General features: G+C 41.0%; 5 protein-coding genes across 19 annotated transcripts; 3 read left to right on the top strand and 2 right to left on the bottom strand.

The window, feature by feature from the left end:
• On the top strand, window positions 315–3,059 carry LOC109728104. Of its 2 annotated transcripts, XM_020258408.1 has the most exons (5): window positions 315–681; window positions 794–886; window positions 975–1,013; window positions 2,455–2,592; window positions 2,674–3,059. In XM_020258408.1, the coding sequence occupies exons 1-5, from the start codon at window positions 433–435 to the stop codon at window positions 2,713–2,715; spliced, it is 561 nt and encodes a 186-aa protein (XP_020113997.1). In that variant the 5' UTR covers window positions 315–432; the 3' UTR covers window positions 2,716–3,059. The 2 variants fall into 2 exon arrangements, with proteins under 2 accessions (XP_020113997.1, XP_020113998.1); XM_020258409.1 differs by lacking the exon at window positions 975–1,013 and having other exon boundaries at window positions 323–681.
• LOC109727888 (steroid 5-alpha-reductase DET2) lies at window positions 3,794–5,056 on the top strand. Its single transcript, XM_020258094.1, is given in 2 exon segments — window positions 3,794–4,230; window positions 4,233–5,056. Coding segments are annotated over 2 exon segments (783 nt in total). The 5' UTR covers window positions 3,794–4,097; the 3' UTR covers window positions 4,883–5,056.
• LOC109727887 (uncharacterized protein At2g39920) lies at window positions 5,203–9,165 on the bottom strand. Of its 9 annotated transcripts, none has more exons than XM_020258088.1 (7): window positions 8,532–9,165; window positions 8,209–8,335; window positions 7,919–8,122; window positions 7,750–7,833; window positions 6,352–6,802; window positions 6,066–6,248; window positions 5,203–5,551 (listed from the first exon to the last, which is right to left on the bottom strand). In XM_020258088.1, the coding sequence occupies exons 4-7, from the start codon at window positions 7,817–7,819 to the stop codon at window positions 5,374–5,376; spliced, it is 882 nt and encodes a 293-aa protein (XP_020113677.1). In that variant the 5' UTR covers window positions 7,820–7,833; window positions 7,919–8,122; window positions 8,209–8,335; window positions 8,532–9,165; the 3' UTR covers window positions 5,203–5,373. The 9 variants fall into 9 exon arrangements, with proteins under 9 accessions (XP_020113677.1, XP_020113674.1, XP_020113678.1 ...); XM_020258085.1 differs by having other exon boundaries at window positions 7,750–7,830; XM_020258089.1 differs by having other exon boundaries at window positions 7,919–7,939.
• Window positions 9,338–17,203, bottom strand: LOC109727886 (alpha-glucan phosphorylase, H isozyme). Its single transcript, XM_020258084.1, has 16 exons — window positions 16,826–17,203; window positions 15,659–15,896; window positions 15,331–15,510; window positions 14,928–15,104; window positions 14,755–14,840; window positions 13,933–14,122; window positions 13,715–13,807; window positions 13,058–13,242; window positions 12,818–12,935; window positions 12,599–12,730; window positions 11,904–12,122; window positions 11,611–11,814; window positions 11,045–11,203; window positions 10,686–10,949; window positions 10,025–10,215; window positions 9,338–9,728 (listed from the first exon to the last, which is right to left on the bottom strand). Exons 2-16 carry the CDS (start codon window positions 15,866–15,868, stop codon window positions 9,602–9,604), a joined length of 2,535 nt encoding a protein of 844 aa, XP_020113673.1. The 5' UTR covers window positions 15,869–15,896; window positions 16,826–17,203; the 3' UTR covers window positions 9,338–9,601.
• On the top strand, window positions 19,096–21,836 carry LOC109727883. 6 transcript variants are annotated; one of them, XR_002220871.1, is made up of 4 exons: window positions 19,099–20,115; window positions 20,210–20,490; window positions 20,663–20,857; window positions 21,024–21,836. XR_002220871.1 is itself a non-coding variant. In XM_020258082.1 (3 exons), exons 1-3 carry the CDS (start codon window positions 20,310–20,312, stop codon window positions 21,260–21,262), a joined length of 282 nt encoding a protein of 93 aa, XP_020113671.1. In that variant the 5' UTR covers window positions 19,096–20,309; the 3' UTR covers window positions 21,263–21,836. The 6 variants fall into 6 exon arrangements, 4 of the variants coding, with proteins under 4 accessions (XP_020113671.1, XP_020113672.1, XP_020113669.1 ...); XR_002220870.1 differs by having other exon boundaries at window positions 19,099–20,490; window positions 21,024–21,100; window positions 21,195–21,836; XM_020258082.1 differs by having other exon boundaries at window positions 19,096–20,490; window positions 20,663–20,724; window positions 21,224–21,836.

The following is a 22,036-nucleotide window of genomic DNA, read 5'->3' as shown; positions in this document are numbered from 1 at the left end:
TTTTTTTTAGTCGTAAAACCTATTCAGAGGCGAAAGAGAGCAACATATATATTAAATTATAACTTAAATTTAAATAAACATTTTTGATTTATTAGCTACCAAATTTTCTGCAAACAGAAAATAATGTTTACCAACCGCCGCTGACAACGGACGCGAAATAGCGCCTGCTTCCGGAGAATCCACATCACTGTCGCCTGCTTTCAGATAAGGTCAGGCTACTATATTTATTTGACATCGCAGTCACGAAACGGCGACGCTTTTGCTAACCCGCGACCTAATTAGGCGGGCCCCATCCTCCGTAACGCGTACGTCACCGCCCCAAACCAGGGTGGTTTTCTCCTTCCTCCCCCATCCTTCTCACAAAACCCACGGAAGAGGCGAAAACAGAGGAAGCTTTCAAAAACGATCGAGAGAGATCGATCGCGATTCGCCATGGCGACGGCGCAGAGACCAGCTCGGAGCGACGCGCATCTCCCGCCGGAGGAGGCGGCGAGGATCGAGGCGGAGGTGCGGGGCTACTTCGCGAAGGTCGCCCCGAGACGCCACACGAAACCCTCTCGGAGCGACTGCGACGACGACGACGACGACGACGCCTCCTCCTCCGATGCTCTCCAATTCTCCCCCGATCAACTCCCCATCCCCGAGCTCGAGAAGCTCCGTCGCCTTGTATCCGATCCCCAGGTCACTTTTTTTTTTTTTTTCCACTTGTTGATCCTTCGTGTATTTGTTTTCGATGCTTTGCGCCTCTATCTGCTCATTGATTCGTTGTGCTTTTCGTTTGGATTTATTGTAGAAATTGGTAGCAGAGGGAAGCGAAGTGGTAGAGGAATTCGTGGAGACGGAGTATTACAAGGATCTCAACTGTGTTGACAAGCTACACTACACGGTACAATTCTATTTATTTTTTGCTCGGTTTTACATGTTCGATCGTTGGATTGATGCTAGTTGAATTTGAGGGCTATATTAAACTTCAGCGGTGCGATCTCAACCGTGTTGACAAGCTGCACTGCACGGTACAATTCTATTTAATTTTTGCTCGGTTTTACATGTTCGATCGTCGGATTCATGCTAGTTGAATTTGAGGGCTATATTAAACTTCAGCGGTGCGATTAGATGTTGTGACATATATATTTATTTATTTAAAGGAACTGGGAAATACCTGTTCATGTATATATATAAAGAAGGTAAATAAAACAAAAAAACGTTAGGGAGGAGGACAGGAATGCAGAGATAGAGAAGAGTACCTTACCATGCAAACACACGAAACAGAGAAAAAACAAGGATTCATACTGCATGCCTGAACACCCAGGGAATAACTGACAGATCGAGTAGGTCAAGCAAACAAAACCGTGTTTTTAGCGCCGAGTAGGACGGTGTCTGCAATTCTTCGTGGGGCGCTACAAGAATTGTCGAAGATCCTGCCGCTCCATTCCTTCCAAAGGTTCCTTCACACCCAGCAAGAAACTTACCATCCACTTCAAATTTATCATCTTTCGTCCTGACTTCCTCGGAGGGCTCTTCATAGATTGCCAAGAGACTGATACTTGGAGGAAAGGGCAATGACCTGCTGTATAACAAGAGTCCACAGCTGTGAGGAGTAGGAGCGGGTAGTGAGCAAGTGAAAAGCCATCTCGGGAGCTGTTTATTTAAAATCTCAGAATGTGCAGTAGCTTTAAATTCAAGTGAATTTGGAGCGCTTCTCTTGTTTGTGACGTGCTTATAAATTTGCTTTTGGTTCTCTTATTGTCAGTTCTCTATATTTAAATATGGCTCAAGCTTCTGTTATTTTTTAGGGGAGAATAGTATGGGGTGATTCCCTCTACCGGGAATGGTACAACCCTATGTTAATTAGGATGGATTAATGGATCATCCAAAAGGGATGAAATAGTTATTTCAACAATAGGCTTTTGAGTCCATCAATCTGGTGTGCCTTATATGTATCATATTCCTCCATTTAGCATTGTTCCTTCCTTGGAGTGATCACAGCTGTTTAACTATTGTACCATTAGGTTTCCGGTGGATGTGTTCGGTCAAGCCATATCATTTCGTTACCATTCAACTTTCCTATGTTACTGCCACATCTAATTTGTATCACGTAATTATTCGACATTTTCAAATGCTTCTAATCTGCTATAACATTCTCAATCTCGTCAACATATTAGAGTATTTTGCTTCCTAATTCCCAAATCGATCATTTGATACAACTGTTTCGTCTTTAGAACTTTGTTCTTCTATTCTCTTCCCAAATTTTATATTATGGCTTACAAATTCAATCCCTGAATAATCTTCAAAGAAAAGGATTAGGAGATAGAAATTATAAGGCAGATTTTCCAATGTGCTCGTCTTTTGTTGCCTGTATAAAAGCAACCGTGCTATGCCTGTTAGTATTTAGTCTACAACGCCAATGTCTATTCTGATAAGGTGGTTTTTGTGATGTTCCCATTGATTCTGTAGACTGGAATGGGCTTCATCAAAGTGGAGAAGCCCAATAGTAGCACTATTGATCTGACTACTACTTCGCATTCTACTGCAAGCAATGTGTGTTTTAAGGGCAACCCTGCGACGAATGATTGGACCCCATCTCCTGAAACGGTATGTCAAAAAGAATGAGTAATCTCTTAGCAGACAACTTGTATCTGATTTAAATCATACAATGACTGGCTGTAATTTCAGGTTATTCTCGTTTCAAACAAGCCTAATCGGAGCGACGGCTGATTTTCATCCGACTGAAGTTTGGCTTTAGTAGGTATCTGTCTCGAGCTCCTTAGAGAGTAAGATTTAGTGTGCCATAAGGATAAAAATGAAAAGGGAAGTTGCAAGTTTGAAGACGAGTTTATGCATGAGTGTCACTATTATATGTAATTTAAACGCTAAGCCTTCCACTTGCTTGTGCTGCTACTCTGCTGTCGCTACTTTAAACCCTGATTGTCGTGTATACTATCTCAGCATGGTTTCCGAGGCTTGTGGAAATGCCCTCTTTATGCTTGGATTTGCCGTTTTACTGACATTGTTTGGTTTGCTCTGGATGAATCAATGGTTTGGGTGATCTTGTGCACGCATGTATTTCTTGTGTGTGAAAAACTTGTTTGATCGTCCTATACGATGTTTTAAGACTAAAGTAGTTGCCAATAAATTGTTTATCACATGCAATGGATTACTACGGCATTTTACATTAATTTCACCTCCTGATCGAATAGAGATTTATGTAAGAAATAGTATTGATATATTCTGATTAAAATTCATTGTTTTTCAGATATTACTAATATAGATGCTTTCAATTAAAGCTTTTATTATCATCGCCGGGAAGCTTTTTTAAAACTTTTGTATTTTAAAAATTCTATATTTCTTGCTCAGCAGGCGCTGAACTTGTTTTTCGAAGACCACTGCAATGGCTTTTTCAGATTCCTATCAATTTATATAATGCGGAGGCATTTAGCTGGTTTGTATTCACATCTTTTGGGTAGATTTTTATTTTTTCCTTCCTGAGATAGAAGCATTTTTCGTATACCAGTACACCATATGGGGAATTTGATTACTTGGAATCATCTCCCTGTGCGGACTTGAGTATGCTTTACAAGCACATGTTGGTCTTTAAAAAAAAAAAAAAAAAAAAAAAAGTGATAGATTGATTCTTTGTCGGCTCCACGCCTCCGCCTCAGCCTCCGCCTCCACCTCCTCCAGGCATCAATAACAGCCCGGCGGAGGGAGGGGGGGGTGAGAGGTGGAGCCGTTTTATTCAAGCTCGAGTATTTTATATTTTCCTTTAAACAAACAAAATAGGATTTATTTAAGATTGATGGTTAATAGAATAGAATAGAATGGTGGATTACATTATGCAAACAGGAATAATTGTATTTATATTTTACATCATTAAATATGATATGTACAGGTACAGCCAATTCCAATACCCCGGCCGTTATTAAAAAAAAGTAAAAAATAAAAGTAAAATAATTTTCTTTTTTGAGAGGTATTATTAATTCGAGTCCTCAAGTCCCGTTCCGACCTCGTCCATAGACTCCCATAGTCGTCCGTCCTCGTAGATAAAGATAAAAATAGACCCTCCAGCAGTTTGGAGTGAAGGAGGAGAGAGAGAGAGAATGTGGTGGTCGTCGTGGTCGTCGGACGAAGCGGTGTTCTCGGGTGCGCTGCTGACGATGTACGTGGGGGCGGCGCTGACGGTGCTGTCGCTCCAGTTCGCGGCGGCCCCGTACGGGCGGCACGTGGGCCCGGGGTCGCGGTGGCGTGGTCGGTGATGGAGAGCCCGACGCTGTGGCTCTTCTGGCTGGTGTTCCCCCTGGGCCGGCAGCGGTCCCACCCGATCGCCCTGGCCGCCGCCGCCCTCTTCCTGGTCCACTACACCCACCGCACCCTCGTCTACCCGCTCCGCCTCCTCCGCTCCTCCTCCCGGCCCAAGCCCGTCCCGCTCCTCGTCGCCGCCCTCGCCTTCGCCTTCAACCTCCTCAACGCCTACCTCCAGGCCCGATCCGCCTCCCACTACGCCCGCTACCCCTACCCCTACCCCTACCCCGGCCGGGCGGCGTGGCTCCGCGTCGCCCTCGGCGCCGCCCTCTTCGCCTGGGGGATGCGGCTGAACGTCGCCTCCGACCGGGCGCTGCTGCGGCTCAAGGAGGAGGCGCGCGGCGGCTACAAGGTGCCCCGGGGGGGCTGGTTCGACCTGGTGGCGTGCCCCAACTACATGGGCGAGGCGGCGGAGTGGCTCGGCTGGGCGATCGTCGCCTGGTCCCCCGCCGCCCTAGCCTTCTTCCTCTACACCTGCGCCAACCTCGGGCCCAGGGCCAGGGCGCACCGCCGCTGGTACCGCCTCAAGTTCGGCGACGACTTCCCCGCCGCTAGGAAGGCCTTCATCCCCTTCATCTACTAAACTACATTTTCCCTTTCCTTGCTATTGTTATTATCGAAGGTGTCAAATTTCGCCATCTCAATTTCAGTCCGCTACCAGAGTTTGAATCGTAATAGAGAAAGGTCTAACAATGGTGCCAAATTTCATCTTCCCACAAAGGTAGTAAACTAATAAAAGAGAACAATATTTGCTACACATCATATAGTATGCTTTCTGGGTACGCCATGTCGGCTTCTGCTGTGCGGCTTGTTATTACTGCACTTTTCTACAGACGGACATAAAACTCTGGAGAGGTTCACAGGTCTCCTGCTCCCTTCTGTAGCATTTTTGATGCCTTATTGTGTAGGGAATAAATAAAACATCTATTCACTGTACTAAGCACAATGAGGTCCTGAAACTTTGGTACAAGGATGAGAGTTCTATACAAGCCATTTCGTAAAGCAAATAGATCCACTAGGAACATAAAAGATACCGGCATCACATGTCGAATGAACATATTCTTCAAAAATATGCTAAAGTATGTGAAACATAGGACGAGCGAGCTTAAAATTACGCTTTCCTAAATATGGGCCTTGAAATGCATCCATCCGGCAGCTAATCACACTCGCAATTCTATATCCTTGATCTTGCAATTGCATTCTTCTTCCGGAGATGTATTCCCAATTCTCTAGTTGAAGCTCTTCATCAGACCTGCATGTGATGATACAAAATGGATTAATTGTTCAATGATGTCGGAATTCCCTATTGGTATGGTAGCGGGTAGTTGTTACACATATTTCTCTACATTTAGTAATATGAAACAAACTACATCTGAGATATATTAAGAGTCTTACGTTCTGGTGACAAACAGCATATTATCAAAAGGAAATAATCCATTCTGCTAAGCAAACTTGCTTTATACGCGTAACTAAATGTTGTGTCTAGTTGCACTTGCATTTGATTTGCTTGTCACATTTGTTGCCAAATCAATGATTTGGTTTACATAGCATCTAGATAAATGAGTCCCAACTCATTAACCTTTCCCCATTATCCAATTTCTTTTTAACTGATCTAAATAACAGACTTCTGCTTGATAGAGTGCAGATTCATTTGCCGAGTGTTGTCCAAATTTATCAAAGAAAAACCAATATGCTAACTTTTTACATGGATTATATTGTAACTTTCCCAATCATGTGCAGATAAAATTATCAGAAACAGTAAATACCTCATGACCAATGAAGACCATTTTTCATAACCTGCAAACTTGAGGGTTTCTATAATGGTATCTGAGTTCCATGAGGGCTTTCTTGTAAAGAAGTGTAAAGACCATCCACTAGCTTGCAGTTTCATGAGAAATCTGAAAACAATCAACTGAGCTGAATGTTTCAACTCGTCAACCTGCTTATTCCTGACATTGGTAAGTACAAGTAGAGGAAGTAGACTATAAGAATGCAATAAAGATAATTTATAAAGGATGCTAGTATCGAACTAAGATGTGTTGGATAGTCTACCATTGTTGTGTAGAACTGTTGTTGGTGGCAACTTCTTCTAGAATCAAATCATCGATATCCATCAAGATCGCATCTAAGCCATCTTCATTTGGTTTCAGCACGCTGAAATAGCTCTCTGCCAGATGTACTGTTAGATTCAAATCTTGCGTGAACTGAACTTGACTAAAATAATTGAGAGCAATCTCCTTGCAGAATGTGGGAGTTTCATCCTCTTCTGAGTTGTTAAGCTCGGCATGGAAAGCAATGATTTTGCAATAATCATACTGATCGTTTGTCACAGATTGCTTGTAAGCTCCACTGTTTGTTCTTTGGCAGGACTCTAACATAACTGTTAGGGCGACGAGCACGGCTAGAAGTAAAACCCCAATGGTCAATAGTGCTGTGATGAAGATGGTTGCAGCATATGATGACATGTAGACACCAGATTCCATCACATAATGGCCTCCCATATCTGGATAAAACCCATAAAATAGACCTAGCTGTAAGTTCTGAAATCAGCAATGTAAAATATCGAGAGCAATAATTTAGCCTCGAAGTTATTTTATCCTGAAGGGGAACTCTTTTATTATGGAGTTTGTTTTGGATATTCTTTGCTGGAACAGTACTTATAGTCTGTTAATTAAGCTCGAAGTAAGAATAGTCAATACAAGCAAGACCACATTTTAATAGTTTGTTCATGATTATTAAGTCAACCTTTTCCAGGTTTACACGTTTGATTTCTCAATAATATAGTCTATTATCAAGATTGTAGAATGCTCTATTATGACCAACTCACTTGCAAGATCTTATGGAAGGAGATCAGCTAATCTCGGCTTAGTAAAAGGAAATAATGCTGGAAATGGCTGCAAATAACAGAATAATAAGGACAACAAAGAGTGGCTAAGAAACCGCCGATTGATCCAACTCCATTGCAGAGTAACTAGGCTTTGTCCGCCTAACTAAAGATGCTGCTGCTGTTGAACCATTTGTTATTCACACTATCATCGTGAGCTAGGAATGAGAATGAAAGCTGGATCAAAATAAGGAAATGCAGAAAAACAATACAATGCCTTTTATGATGCATTAAGGAGTAAGCCCAACATTTTTACTATTCTCATCACATGCGGATGCAGAAAAATACACCTCTTTTTTGTCCCCGTTTTCTTCTCTTGAAGAAAGTTATAACATTATTAACAAATCCCACTGTGTGTTAAGCTCTACAAGACCAAAAATGGCAGGAAGTAGATGTTCACAGATGTATTGACACAACAGAGTGAAAAAGTTTCTCTTTTTCTTATTCTCTTGTATCATCGTACAGCTTCAAGCTAGTCATGTTTATAAATCTGAAGCAGCTATAGTTTGAATAAGTAAAAAGTACGAAGAAAGCAAGAGTCAAATGAGCAACAACTGATCATTTACCGGAAAGTCCTCCACTTATGAGGCTATGGCTTGAATCTCCTGATTCCGGTTGCTCATTGAAAGAAGGCATTGGAAGCAAACCTGCTAACCCCTCAATATCAATCACACAATTACAACACCCATTTAGTCATCTGTTAAAAGAGGAAGTGTCTAACTGCAGGAAAATCACCTTATTTCTCAACTTCTTTGCCTGCGAGTTCATGTAAGAGAACTTAGTTATCATACAGAAGGCGTCTTATTGTACATCTCAGGTTCAAGAGAAAGTGACAACCATAACAAAGGATACAAAAACAATAAATTATAAGCATGCTGCGGATATATATATTGCTAATGGATGTTTGATTCGGAGGAGATGCTCATGATCTTCTTTGTACTAAAGCATAAAATTAATAACACAAACATCAGAAGATACGATCTAAGCTAGAATCTGAAATGAAGTAAAAGCAGCAAGGAAAATACCCCTCGATCTGAGAAAACTTATCTTCACCCTAATACACTACTCCGACTCATAGGAGTGTGAGACGCAATTTGCCTTACAAAGTAGCTCCTGAAATTCGATCTACTTCGCCGTTCTAGAAGAACGATTCTATCAAACGAAAAACAAACAATAATAATAAGAACAATTTCAATTTCTACTTTGTGAGAACAAACTGAGAAGGAAAAAGAGCAGTAAAATTCGGGTTCACAAATGTACCAGTAGAACGCAACCATTTCGTCCCATTTCAAAACTAACCCTAGAAATTCTTCAGGAGAGGGAGGAATCAATCGACATAATACCATACCTGAGGGCGAGATTGAAGAGGGTGTGATCTTCCCCGAACGACGTTGATGAACAGGATCGGCACCGATACAGAGCGAGAATACAGGGAGCTCTATCCCTCGCCATTAATGGCCTATTCTACTCGCCCTTTCCCTCACTACACTATATATCTAAATCTCATTGGAACGAGAACTGGAGAAGAGCATGGAAATTTCTGTGCGTTGGCACTGGGAAAAACGATGGTTGGTTGTGAATAATGCAGTGAGATGCTGCTGATGTGTCGAACCCCCATTGGGGGTCCCACTCGCCGGTGTTATAACTTATAACTTCTGGAAGCTTTGGGCCGTAGAGAAGGCGTACTACTACTTTTGGGCCTGTACGGCCCAATGGATCCGCTCATCCCGACCCAATGGATCCGCTCATCCCGATTAATGGCCCACGTCTTTATCCCCGAACCTTCGTCGAAGCAGACGTGATAATAAAGTACGACGGCGGACCACGTTTTCATGTTGGTAAATTTTGTACGGACCTCATAACAAATTCTGGGAATATAATTGCGTTGTTCCAATTATGTGTTTTGAAAGTAAAAGCGTGGATGCTGGAATTTTCAATTTATAAAATGTTTTACACTCTTAACATAGTAATCTCACCAAGCAGGAGCCTCTTCCACGTTTAAACCGTACTGTTAGAATCAAATGATACTCTTCAGCAGGTGTACAAGGCGACAGCTGGGAATCTAATGTCCCTGACTAGCTAGGGTTTTAAATCCTATAATTTTATAGGCATGATACGCTAGAATTATACTGGATTCACACCCAGGAAACAAAATTGATAAGAAATACATAGTTTATGCTTACTTGTTAATACATAGTTCAGCAGCAGCAGCAACGCTTGACCTGCACGTCAAGGAGAACGTAGCAGAACCAAAATTTATGTGGAAATACTAATTAAGAGAGGTTCTTCAGATTGTTTCATTATTCTCCAACATACAATTAACAAAAGCAGGACTTTTATTCATGGCATTACACCGCCTGTTCTAGTCGCTGATGAATTTGAGTGCAAAAACAATAACTTGCCGTCAACTTCGGAGAGCTATGGAACTGGGCAGGCTTCTATATCCCATATCTCTTTGGCATACTGGGAGATAGTTCGGTCGCTGCTGAATTTGCCACTTCCTGCAGTGCTTAAGATAGACATCTTCAACCATCTCTTTTTGTCCCTGTGATGCAACGTAGTCCACACAAAGAGCAGTTAGATAAAAGGCATGATCTCTAGATGATGACCGAGCAATAGTACTGTGTGGTTGAAGTTACTTTGACCAAGCATTACTAACGATGTCTCCTAATGTGTTTCTTAAGAAAGATTAAATGCACGTCCCTCCCTTACATAGTAACAAAGTGTAGGGTATAAAACGGCATGACCAACAGAGGAAGAAGAAGATTGAAGCATTAAAGCAGCATCGGGTTTATGAATATCATCACATAACTAACAATATTTGTGTTTCAATTTTCTTACTTGTATGCTTCATCCACCTTCGACTGTGCTTCTATATAGCTTGGGAAGTCATGACCAACGAGGAAATAATCACCACGCCCATAGCCAGAATTTCCTTCCAGTGAATCCAAAAGAGGGTTGTAGTCATAACTGCCAAATGCGCCGCTCCTTATAAACTGCTTAGCTTCTTCAAAACGTGGATCTGGTTTGAACTGTAAGCAACCAAAAGAAGTCAAAATCAGAAAGCCTGTTTAAATGTGTTTTTTCAAGTATGGGAGTCCATAAAACCTAGATTGTGGCAATTACAAACATTTTTTTTAGTGCCCCTGCAAAATAAACTACTGACATATATTATAAGATCAGACTTACTGTATATGTATCCCTAGCAACATCTTACACGTTCAGGAAGCTGGTTTTATTTTAGGAAAAGTTTGTTTAATAGTAACAAATTTGTAAGCACGAGGATATTAAGCTTGTAAAGGACACACACACACACAAAATAAAGAATCAGATTTTGCAGGAATATATATATGTAAATAGATGATTTTGAGAGCATATTTACAAAAAAAATAATAATAATAAAAATAAAAAATCTCAGCTAGGTATTCAATCTTATATGGAATTGAATTTACAAGTCACATCAGCCAAAGAAGCTAAAAGCAAATTGCAGGAATAAGCATACCAGTCCATTTTCCCTCTCCGTACGCAGCGATGGAACTTCATCTGCTTTGGCACCAAAAAGGAAGAAATTCTCCTCTCCAATCTCTTCTCTAATTTCAACATTTGCTCCATCTAAAGTGCCAATTATAAGACAGCCATTAAGAGAGAATTTCATATTACTAGTCCCACTTGCCTCCATGCCTGCCGTACTTATGTGCTGCGATAGCTCGCTACCAGGAATGAGCATTTCAGCCACAGATACATTATAGTTCGGAATGAAGACAACCTGAATATGAGGGGGAAAATAGAAATTCTCAGGTTTACTGGCATGATAAATATAATGACAACAAAAGATTGAATGAGAAAATAAAGTAACCATACCTTCAAGTAGTTGTTGACTTCAGGGTCACTGTTGACAACAGCACCAACATCATTCACCAACTTGACTATTCTTTTAGCATTGGTATATGTAGCAAATGCTTTTCCACCGATCATTACAGTGCGTGGTACTATTTTCTGCCTCTCCTCTGTGTTCATTTCCTGCAATATTCAAATGGCTCCATCAATTTTAGGTGGTTATTCGAGAACTACATAAAATAGAACCAGAAAGGAGTACTCTTCCGTATGTTTAGCTCAACCCCAGTTAAGACAGAACCAGCAAAATGTATTATCTCCTTTCTTCCGTCAAATTTTTCACTAGGTTATGACAGAACCATCATTAATAACTTGCATAGTTATACAAGTGAAACCCAGTTAACTGGGATCAGCAGTAAAAATTTAGTTGACGAGCCACTTGTGGCACGAAGAATGACACACTTTACAAATAGATTATATTTGATCTTACGCCATATATAGTTTTCGCCCCCCCAAAAAAACTACAGTATGCATGGTGTAACCAAATAAAGAAGAACATGAACTAACTTTCAGAATAGTGACAAGTTGTTTACCTTTAATTTCTTGTATCTGTACACAACTCCCAAAATGTTCAGCAGTTGTCTCTTGTATTCATGAATGCGCTTGACTTGTATATCAAAGAGGCTATTTGGGTCAATGGTTACACCTGTCATTTGCAATACATATTGGGCCAGGCGACGTTTGTTAGCCATCTTTGCTAAAGCCCATTCAGAGTGAAGTTCTTCATTGCCAGCAAACTGTTGGAACAAAAGCTTAGATCATCAATTGCAATATTTTTAGCGGTATTCTGCATTTCAGTCATAATGTTGGCAAGATATAGACATACTTGACGAAGCCCAGTGAGGAGGTCGAGATTAGTGACCCACCCATCAGTTTTAAGCCATTTGGTGATTATGTTGCTCAACTCAGGGCTGCAGAAACTGAGCCATCGACGAGGGGTAATGCCATTAGTTTTATTCTGAAATTTCTGTGGCCATATAGAGACATAATCTGCAAATAACTCTGATTTCAAGATATCACTGTGCAACTGCGCCACTCCATTAACCTATAGAAATTTAGATATTTCCAATAAATTGTATGAATTTGGAAAGAAAAGAAGGCAGCCAAAATACATGTGAAGTAAGAGGACGAAAAAAAAAAAATGTAGGAGAGGAAGTCACCATCAACCATCGGAAAAAGTTCAGGGGGGGAAAAAAATGCTAAAACCATATCAAGTTTTATCACAAAGACAACAAAGTTGAAATGGAAGAACTAGTCAGAAAACTAATTATTATTAGAGCAGGATAAAGGTACAATTTTGAACACTCAACAGGAAAATAGATGGTGCTGATTAACAAACAATGAGATTTCTGTAGTCAGAGAAAAGAAAGCAAAGATATTCACTTCTTCCATGGATGATCTAACTATTATAGATAAATATATGATACCGCTACTGATATGCAACATAGTACTTAAATAAAGGGGAGAAACTAACAGCAAAGAGTTCTCTTCATTCATCATCAAAAGAAATAAATGCCTCACCGTATGAGAAGATGCTACGCACAAATTTGCCATGCGCACCACAGGCTTCTGGGGATTTGAGTCATCAAGGATTCTAATTTTAGGGAGCTTTCCCTCCATGTCTTTTCGGCTGGAGCATATCATTTCCCTAAACTGTAAGAAGATAATCCAACATTAATTACTTGAAACTTTTTATTACAAAGCATCTAAAATAAAGTGAATAACATTTAAGTATCATACCCGTTTATCAATTTCTTCTACAATTTCCATATGACGTGGAAGAAGTTTCCGCATTATATCTTGTGGCCACTTCTCAAGTGCTTCAGGGAGAACTGTATGATTGGTATAAGCAATAGTCCTGGAGTAGAATTTATTATTCTCACCTTTTCCATTATTGCCAAGTAATTCAAATAGGTGAAAAAAAAAAAAAAAATTCAACTGAAAAAAAAAGAAAAAAAAATCACAGAAACCACAAATCACCTTGTTGTCACATCCCAAGCTTCATCCCATCCAAGCCCCTCATCATCCATCAGTAATCGCATCAGTTCCGGGATTGCAAGAGTTGGGTGGGTGTCATTAAGTTGAACAGCAACCTTGCTGGGGAATTCAGTCCACTGCAATGCACCTTTACCATCTCTCCTCTCCTTAAACCTTGCAATAATGTCCTGAATGTAGTTTCATGTTTCAGTTACAGTTATAGATTATCCCAAGTGTCAATTTGCATGGCTAATACATCAAGAATAAATTTGCAACTATCTCAAACCCCAAAACCTTAGATAAGTAACAAGCTATTGCCGCCTGATGGGATCATAGGTTTAAAGAAGATACTGATCCAGTAATATATACATGTGCAGTAATATATATGCTTGTAATGTTTTTCTCTAATTAAATCTCATTATTAGTCAGTAAAACTATCAGTTTTCTGTGTGTAAGAAAATACGCTATGCACTGGCCAAATTGCAGGATAAGGAACCCGTGCAATAGACGTGCACCTTATTTTACTTATATGTGGAGATTGTGAGATCCAGGCTCACATAAAATGAAAATTAGAAGCTTAACCCCATGACCAAATTAAAGTGTAGCAAAGAAATAATGGATAAATATAATGCGCATATACAAAACTGGCATGTTAAATACCTGCATTGATGCGCTGCAGAGGAAAAACTGCTGCTTTAATCGAAGAATCTTTCCATTTTCTGTAGCATCACCAGGATACAGTACTGCACATATCTACAGCATAAATTAACAAACTCTATCAGCAACTTTTTAGTGCATCTGAACTAGGACACTCATGTAACAACGTGTAAATCAAATTTATGTTATTATATAGTAATAACAAGATTATGGTAATTTACCTGCTGAGCTTTAGAGTGCAATTGACCAGCAGATTCATATTGTCCATCATTAAACTGAAATAAATTGAAATCTTCAGCACTAGCTTTTGCTTCCCAAAGGCGAAGACTGATAGTATTCTTTGTTTTGTAACCAGGAATTGGTACATCATATGCCAGCGCCTGAATTATTTCTCCTCCAGCCCAATTTCGACTGCAGGTTCCAACATCAAGAGAGAAGCATCAGTAATTAATATATAGAGAAGTTTGCTGGCTAGAATATTAATTGATTTATAAGCCAAAAGGATATATAAAATTAAAACTGCCCTGCACTCAACAAACTCATCAGCACACTTCAAGGAGGTTATTTGCAGGTCTGGAAAGGCCAAATGCAATGAGAAGAGAACACGCATTTCTGGTTTGTAATATGTGCCTGGTGGAAAAGGACAAAACCATTTGTGCAGCAACACATTCTTTTCTTTTTGGGTTATGAGAGAAGGATAGAGTATCTAGAAAATTGATGTTCTAAACTACTTTTTTTTTTTTTTTTTTTTTTTTGGTAGTTGGTATATTGGTACAGTGTACTCTAATAAAGATATCAGCTATTATCATCATTTCTCGCATGCCCATTTAAATACTTTAAACTTAACTTTTCTTACTCGTTCTCAACAATTTAAGTGGCAGAGACATAGATGTCAACTTAGCAGCATGATGGCATATTGGCATGTCTTTCAACATCCATTTTTGATACATAACAAGTGTATAATAACTTCCAAAACCAAAAATATCACTACATATTGACATTCAAAGACAAGATCACCAATGCGGCCAGGGATCTGCACTTACCATCCAGTGGGAGAGACCTCAACATGGCCAAAGAATCTTATAGGATACACTTTGTCATGCCTGACAATCTCCCATGGACTGAACTTCTGTAAAATTAAACATCAACAAACACTTCTTAGCAAGAGGGAAAAGAGACAGTGATCTCTCAAAGAGCTTGTATCTAGAGACCATACCTCAAGCCAATCTTCAGCAACTTCCTCTTGACCCTCTTTGGAGATGCGCTGTTTGAACAAACCATACCTGTAGCGTAGGCCGTAACCCCAAGCAGGCAAATTTAATGTTGCCATTGAATCCAAAAAGCATGATGCAAGTCTACCCAAGCCTCCATTTCCCAAAGCCGCATCTTTCTCCTGAAAAGGAAAAATCCGATAACGGTCGCCAGTGTTAAAATGGAATAAGTGGACCTGGAACAGCCAGCTGGTACAAAGACTAAGTTACATCTCAGAGCCAAATTAGGATGCAAGCGAGAATTCTAAATATACGTTCAACGACAAATTTTAGGCCTTTCCAACAAAAACCAAGATCAAAGCATGCAATATTACAATCAACAACTAAGAAGATTTAATTATTCGGCACCTGCTCCACAATTTCCTCGAGTTCGTGACCGAATTTCTTCAAAGCATCAGCATATGCATCTGTAATGCCGAGGTTTCCAATAGCATTGGTAAGAGCCCGCCCTTGTAAATATTCCATTGACAAGTAGTATGTCTGCTTAGGGTCAACTTTATGGAAGTGGAGATACGTCTCGTTCCACCTCTGAAATAAGGCATATTGTGTATCAACAAACCAAACAAAATGTGCATTAATAAAGCAATATTTATAAAGGACAACCGATACACACACAGAAAAAGTGATAACGTAAATATGATACACTATTTTCATTGAAATTTCACCATAAATTAACCTGAATAAGGTAGTCTCGAACGCTCTCTGCCGTGGCATAAAAGGCTTGCTCAGGATCGAACTTGAGAGGGGAGAAATGAGGAGTATAGATCGCATGGTAGGCAATATTAGATGCAATTTCTGATGATTCCTCTGCTAAAGGGTGTGCAACCGGTTGAACTTTAGAACTGTTGTACTTGGTTGTACCATTTCTTTCATCTGCAGCCGCCATGGATTATGCTCCTCCAAGATGTCAATGACTATAGCAAACAAACAAATCTCGTCAGCAAACGTAAAATTATCTTTTGATCCATTTGGTTCACGACTTGTAATATTCCGACAATCCTCTATATTCTGTTGACAATATTCAAATCATTAACTACAAAACTTTTAGTGAAGTAGTGGAACCATTGTAGATTTCTAGATGATAGGAATACTAAATTACCATGAATTAGGAGGTATTCTCATTTCTATACTTGATGAGAACCATCAGTAATCCACTATTAAAAATATACTAGTTCTTAACAACTTTCCAACTCAAGTGACTTGATAGCGCAGAAACAAACTTTGTCATTTCAAATATAAAATATACAACATTTTCAAAATATTACAAACTGTGAAACAACCGTTGTACTCTAAATAGAGAACAATGTTTATATATTTTTATAACTTAACACAAACCTTGAACAAAACTACTACTACTACCAGTAACAACAACAACAGCAGAATCAGTAAGTTTTACTTCTACTTGCTTCGAACAAATCGAGAAAAGAAAAATGAACTCCCCTGGTTAACCGCGGAAAATTCCAAATACCGTGAGAAGATCTAATAAGCCTTGAAAATCTCAATCACTAAATCGCAGAAATAGCGAAGCTCCGGTATGCTACCTTATACTTCTAGTAGAAGCATCCAGAAATGGTCGAATTCTCAGAATGACGAGTTGCTCAGAAGTTTTTTTTAAAAAAAAAAAAAAGAATGAAAGTAACAATGCATTCTCACAACTCTTTTTTTGGATAAAAGAAAAAATATCATAATCTAACCTTGCTCCAAAAGAAAAGAATAAAATAAAACGCGTCATCAACAAAATTAATCAGAAAAGAGAGGGAGACAGAGAAGAAGACTCCCGATTCATAATGCAGAGGACGAAGCACCCAATTTATCTAAACTCAAAACGGATTAAGCCACATACTAGTAACGGCGAAATAGATCGAGAGAAGCGGAGGAGATCTCAGGAGCGAATGTGAACTAAACCACCATTTGGAAACCCTTTTCGCCTTTATAATTTTACTGGGAGTGTCACGAGATACGGCGAATCAGGTGAACACGTGACCAAAAGCGAGAGATCCGAGGGGAGTGATAAAAAAGCAGCAACGGAACAGAGAGGAGGTATGGGCGCTCGAAGATTATATTTTATTAAGCGGCGTGCAAGAAGAGCGAGAGCATATTCATTGTGTGGGAGAGGGTAAGAAGGGGGGGTGTATAAGAAAGCGGAGCGGGAACGAATGCTTTCACGGGGAAGCTGACGAAGTATGGACGGAGAAATATCACGGTCGGGAAAAGCCGAAAAAGCCAAGAGGAAAGGGGAGAGTCGAGGACGATGTGGGAGTGCGAGTGCTCATGCTAATAGTCAACACATGTACTTGTTGTTAGAGATAATATCTGATTAGAGGGGGATTAGTGATTAGTGGCCAGTGATTAGTAGTCACTAAATCTAGTAAATTAGTTGACTAGAACAAGTTTATTTGTGTGGCTAATTAACAAAGAGGGGCATGTACTGTACACTCTGTCTGTGTATTATTTTAGATTATCTTGCCTTTGATTAAATATAAAAAGAATTCCTTATCTTATACCTCGACAGGGCTGATCTGTGGACCACATGGCACACTTGGGCCTCTGCATAGGAGATTTCCCTGTCTCTCTCAGAAGTCGCAAACAAAGAAACTTGGGCCGTTGAAGTTTGACGGTGGGGATAGCTTAAGAAAATGAAATACATCTGGAAGATTCGTGCAGGATCTTTGGCTCTTATTAGTTATTACTCAATCATGGCGCACCGTTTGAGTTCATGAGTCCTTTTTTTTTGATCATGTGAGAATATTATGATTAGGTTGTATTCAACCCAAAACGTAAAAAGGGAAAGAAACAGAGGAAAAGGTTATGTTCCTGTCCTAGAATTTGGTTCAATGTGGATAACCATTCACAGATCCCAGTATGGCCAGAAAGCCAGTTTGGTAACATCTATATTGAGTACAAACAAGTAGGCAATTCAATAGTGAGCTTGCTAGCGACGGAAAGTCGTCTAGTTTCATTCAACAAACAACATGTGCAAACTGCAAAGCAAGCAACGTACAGTTACATCGCAACTATTTTTAAGAATTTAATATCTAACAATCCAATAACCGAAAAGAGTATTCTTTTATTGCATGTTATTACCTGAAGTGGCATACTTCTATAGCGTACTCGAGTATTGAATCTGGCTATGCCAAGAAATTGTATTTACTTGTCTAGATATGGTTGATGTCAGATATACTAGGTTTTTTACAAATAGCTCCGGCGCTATTGCCAACTATTTGTCAATCACTACAATTGATCGTCACAAATGAGCACTCCTGCGGTAATAAATCGCATAAGCTACATCACCATTCCTAATCATTTATCATAGACACTTCTGCACCACACTCAAATACTCAATCAATCAATCACTAATGAAATGTTATTGCAATATCATTGACTATAAACAGTACTAAGTACTATCCATCCTTATCGTCATCATTCATCGCCGGCACCAACATCCTCGATCATTGTTAACCACCACCATCAATCATCGCCATCATCATCATCATCATCACCAATCGGCTTAATCTGACAACCAACATTGGATGCACGAATTGTGCAATACAGTGATCACATCCGCCTATTTTTTAGAATACATGTTGTGTAAGATTTACACCTATATAGATAGGGATGTAAAATGGGCCGGGCGGCCTATGGCACAACAGCAGGCCAGGTGGCCCATCAGTTGCCTGGCCCGGTACGACAGCGGGCCGAGCCTTGGCATGACACAGGTACTGTAGAACCCAATGCCGGGCTGACCCGACTCGGTATCACAGGCCGTGCTGGGCCAATAGAACTAAGCCCGTCTACCTGGCACAACACGACCCGAGCCTGGGCCATGCAACGGGCTGATAGTTTAGCATGCGGCCCGGCATTGCACGGCCCGCATGGGCCGTCCCTGTCGAGCCAGCACGGCCCGGCCCTGGGGGCTCCTCGGGAGTTGGGGAGCCATCCCCAACTCCTCAAGCCAAACATTGAGACTTGGTTGGCTCCCCAAGTCCCAAGGGAGAGGAAATGAAGAGCCTAGGGCTTTAGGCCCTTCTTGGAAGAGAATTTTTAAATGATTTTTTAAAATTATTTAAAAATTTAGTACTTTATAAATATTTTAATAAATTTTATCTCTTAGCTCACATCAATATAAGCTTATGAAAGGGCGATAGGGTTGGAGCCCTCCCCGCGTTTCGCGCTCTCCGCCCTCCGGTACGGCGGCGCTCCCCCCCCCTTTCGTAGCCGCGACGCTAGGGTTGGAGCCCTCTCCGCCCTCCCGTACGGCGGCGCTCCCCTCCCCCCCTTTCGTAGCCGCGACGCCATCGCTTTCCTCACTCGGGAACGCAGCCGCGTTCTTCCGTACGACGCGGCGTTGGCCCCCCTCGCCGTCCTTTCGTCCTCTCCGCCTTCGTGATGGTGCCTTTCCGCCTTCTCTCGCCCTGTTGCCTGTCTCGTCTGACGGATCTCCGCCTTCTCTCACCCTGTTGGCTGTCCCATCCGACGGATCTCCGCCTTCTCTCGCCCTGTTGCTTGTCCCGTCCGACGGATCTCCGCCTTCTCTCGCTTTGTTGCATGTCCCGTCTGACGGCTCTCCACCTTCTCTCGCCCTGTTGCCTGTCCCGTCCGACATCCCGTCCGCCTTCTCCCGTACGCTCCGCCTTCTCTCGCCCTGTTGCCTGTCCCGTCCGACGTCCCGTCCGCCTCCTTCCGTCCGATAGGCATGGCGCTCGCGACTCTTCCTCGCCTTTACCTCTCCCTGGCTATTATAAATACTAAACGGTTTGAAATTTTTTTTGGCGTCTTTTTCTCTAATCTTCCCTGATTTTTATCCCCTGTTTTTGATCGCTGTTGTTCCGTCGTTCTTGCCTTGTGGTGCACGCAAGTACGAACGGGTGTGGGCCGGCGAGCGGAGGAGGGTGCGTGCGGGAGCGGCATACGGGAGCGAGCCGGGGCGCGAGTGGGCGCCCGGAGCAGGTCGGTCGCAGGGGGCAGCAGGTGCAGGCGCGGGCGTGCGAGGCGCGAGCGGGTGCCGAGCGCGGGTCGCTCGCAGCGGGCAGCGCGTGGCGCGGGTCGCTCGCAGGGGGCAGCACGTGCGGGCGCGGCGCGGGCGGGCAGCTCTCCCTCTCCCTCTTCCCCCACCCCTCTCCGGAGAAACATCGAGTTAGCAAACAACTGAGAGTGATTGTTTTTAGTGTCACCCTTTCCTCACTCTCTGTCTCTTGCACTCCAAGTGTTTGATGAATTGCCTCTGCAGTGGTGAAGTTGCTTTGGTCTGAGCTTATTATCTGGAGGATTATGGCTTTATCTTTCAAAAAGATGTTAACTTGGCATCTTCTGGCAGCACCGATTGCTGTATGAAACTAAGAAGATCTCAAATGTTAGGTTTTGGTTTACCGAAACGTGATTCGGATTGTGATGTAGCCTCGGGAAAGAGAAGAGTGAAAGGTAGTACTAAAGTTGTGAGCAAAGTTGAGACTAATGTAGATGGGTTGAGTAGTGAGCAGGATGGAGGAAAATGTGGAAAGGAAGTCAAAGGTAGCCCCTTGGAGATTACAATAGTTTTGCAGCGCATGAAGTTTAGAATCTGAATGAGAATAATTTGCAAATTTATGGCCTTTTTTGATCTACATATCCTCTTTATACCAATAGGCTTGCGACAAGTTGATAATTTGCTGAGGTCCTTACTGTTGTATGTCTTTGTTTGTAGGGAGCATTGACATTATGGAGATACAAACCTCTGGGAGACCTATTGATACTTTGCTTGAGAAGGTGCTTTGCATGAACATCCTCTCTTCTGATTATTTTAAAGAGCTTTACAGATTGAAGACTTACCACGAAGTTATTGATGAGATTTACAATCAAGTCGATCATGTGGAGCCATGGATGACCAGCAACTGTCGAGGTCCTTCCATCACAATGCTCATTCCTAGCCCACCCAAAAAAAAAAAAAAATCCATGACAATACTCATTCCTAGCCCACCCAAAAAAAATCCATGACAATGCTAATGTGCCCTTTTATTCTGCTCTCTAACATGATATTTGGTTACTTTTGTCATATTTTTTAACAGCTAACTTTTGATGCCTCCTGGTAATGCTCCACCTTTCAAAATCTATCTTGGGAGCATCAAAGACCAAACTCAAATATGTAAGAATAATATACTTTAAATTTGGCTAACATGGACATACTATGGAGATGGTCAACATTTAGTTAAAGCTTCATGACTATCATCTCCAATCAGATTACTGAGACAAGGTAATACACAAACAGAGAAAGCGCTTAAAGAGAGGGCATTACAGGAAAACTTAAAAGAAGATGAATAAAGCGTTTTGATTATGGACGGAATGACCAGGTCCCTGATGTTGGTTCGATCTCTAGAAATTCAATGGATGTAAGATGATTTTTCTTTATCTCTTCTTAAATTTCCTGCTAAAACTTATATTCACCATCTTAGGTAAAATTCTTGTAATGTAGTTTTCAAGTTCATAATGTTGGTTCTTCCTTCTTCCTCAAAGTAGTTTTCTTAAATGATTCATGGATAATAACACATTTACTCCTGGATTTCCTTTTGAGTTTCAAATGCTACTATTTAGTCCCTAAAGCTTGAGCCCAATTTGTGTTTCATCTTCAGAGTCTCGATTTATTCCCTGAAATTCGATAGAGATTGCAATTTCTTCCCCAAAGATTGACCTTGATTATGATATCGTTCTCGGATTTTTAGCTTTAACAAAGAAGAACTTCATACTGGTGCTAAGTTATTATCTTATCAGAAGGTCGACTAATGGAAGGACTTAATTGTAATGCAATGCAAACTTTATGTGCAAAATTCTTACAATTGACATCATGAGGACAATTTGAAATGAAGGTCGATCTTCAACTATTGTTTTTTCAATAAACTTCTGCTTAGTATATGTATCACGTTATTCACCACTAAGTAAACCACTGCATCTACCTAATTTTCTCTTTTCTTTAAATATACTTGGATCAAGCTTATTGACCAAATGCGTCAGCATTATCTTCTGGAATTGTACAGGTGAAGTTTTTCTTTGTAATAGATTAAGCGCATAGTGTTACGTTATATGT

The sequence above is a fragment of the Ananas comosus genome, linkage group 23, assembly GCF_001540865.1.
Source record: "Ananas comosus cultivar F153 linkage group 23, ASM154086v1, whole genome shotgun sequence".
Lineage (NCBI taxonomy): Eukaryota > Viridiplantae > Streptophyta > Magnoliopsida > Poales > Bromeliaceae > Ananas > Ananas comosus.
This window is presented reverse-complemented; position numbering and strand designations above follow the sequence as displayed.

What these genes read in the sequence shown, in the direction of transcription:
- LOC109727883 (XM_020258080.1), top strand. Translation starts at nt 20,310, where the DNA reads ATGAAACTAAGAAGATCTCAAATGTTAGGTTTTGGTTTACCGAAACGT. An exon ending in ATGTGGAAAGGAAGTCAAAG is followed by an intron (nt 20,491 to 20,662) that starts GTAGCCCCTTGG and finishes CTTTGTTTGTAG; the next exon opens with GGAGCATTGACATTATGGAG. An exon ending in GATGACCAGCAACTGTCGAG is followed by an intron (nt 20,858 to 21,223) that starts GTCCTTCCATCA and finishes ATACACAAACAG; the next exon opens with AGAAAGCGCTTAAAGAGAGG.
- LOC109728104 (XM_020258408.1), top strand. Translation starts at nt 433, where the DNA reads ATGGCGACGGCGCAGAGACCAGCTCGGAGCGACGCGCATCTCCCGCCG. An exon ending in TTGACAAGCTACACTACACG is followed by an intron (nt 887 to 974) that starts GTACAATTCTAT and finishes ATTAAACTTCAG; the next exon opens with CGGTGCGATCTCAACCGTGT. An exon ending in GGACCCCATCTCCTGAAACG is followed by an intron (nt 2,593 to 2,673) that starts GTATGTCAAAAA and finishes CTGTAATTTCAG; the next exon opens with GTTATTCTCGTTTCAAACAA.
- LOC109727886 (XM_020258084.1), bottom strand. Translation starts at nt 15,868, where the DNA reads ATGGCGGCTGCAGATGAAAGAAATGGTACAACCAAGTACAACAGTTCT. An exon ending in GCGTAGCATCTTCTCATACG is followed by an intron (nt 12,123 to 12,598) that starts GTGAGGCATTTA and finishes AAATTTCTATAG; the next exon opens with GTTAATGGAGTGGCGCAGTT. An exon ending in CGGAGAGGGAAAATGGACTG is followed by an intron (nt 10,216 to 10,685) that starts GTATGCTTATTC and finishes GGTTGCTTACAG; the next exon opens with TTCAAACCAGATCCACGTTT.
- LOC109727887 (XM_020258088.1), bottom strand. Translation starts at nt 7,819, where the DNA reads ATGCCTTCTTTCAATGAGCAACCGGAATCAGGAGATTCAAGCCATAGC. An exon ending in AACAGTTCTACACAACAATG is followed by an intron (nt 6,249 to 6,351) that starts GTAGACTATCCA and finishes TACCAATGTCAG; the next exon opens with GAATAAGCAGGTTGACGAGT. An exon ending in TGGTCTTCATTGGTCATGAG is followed by an intron (nt 5,552 to 6,065) that starts GTATTTACTGTT and finishes CATCACATGCAG; the next exon opens with GTCTGATGAAGAGCTTCAAC.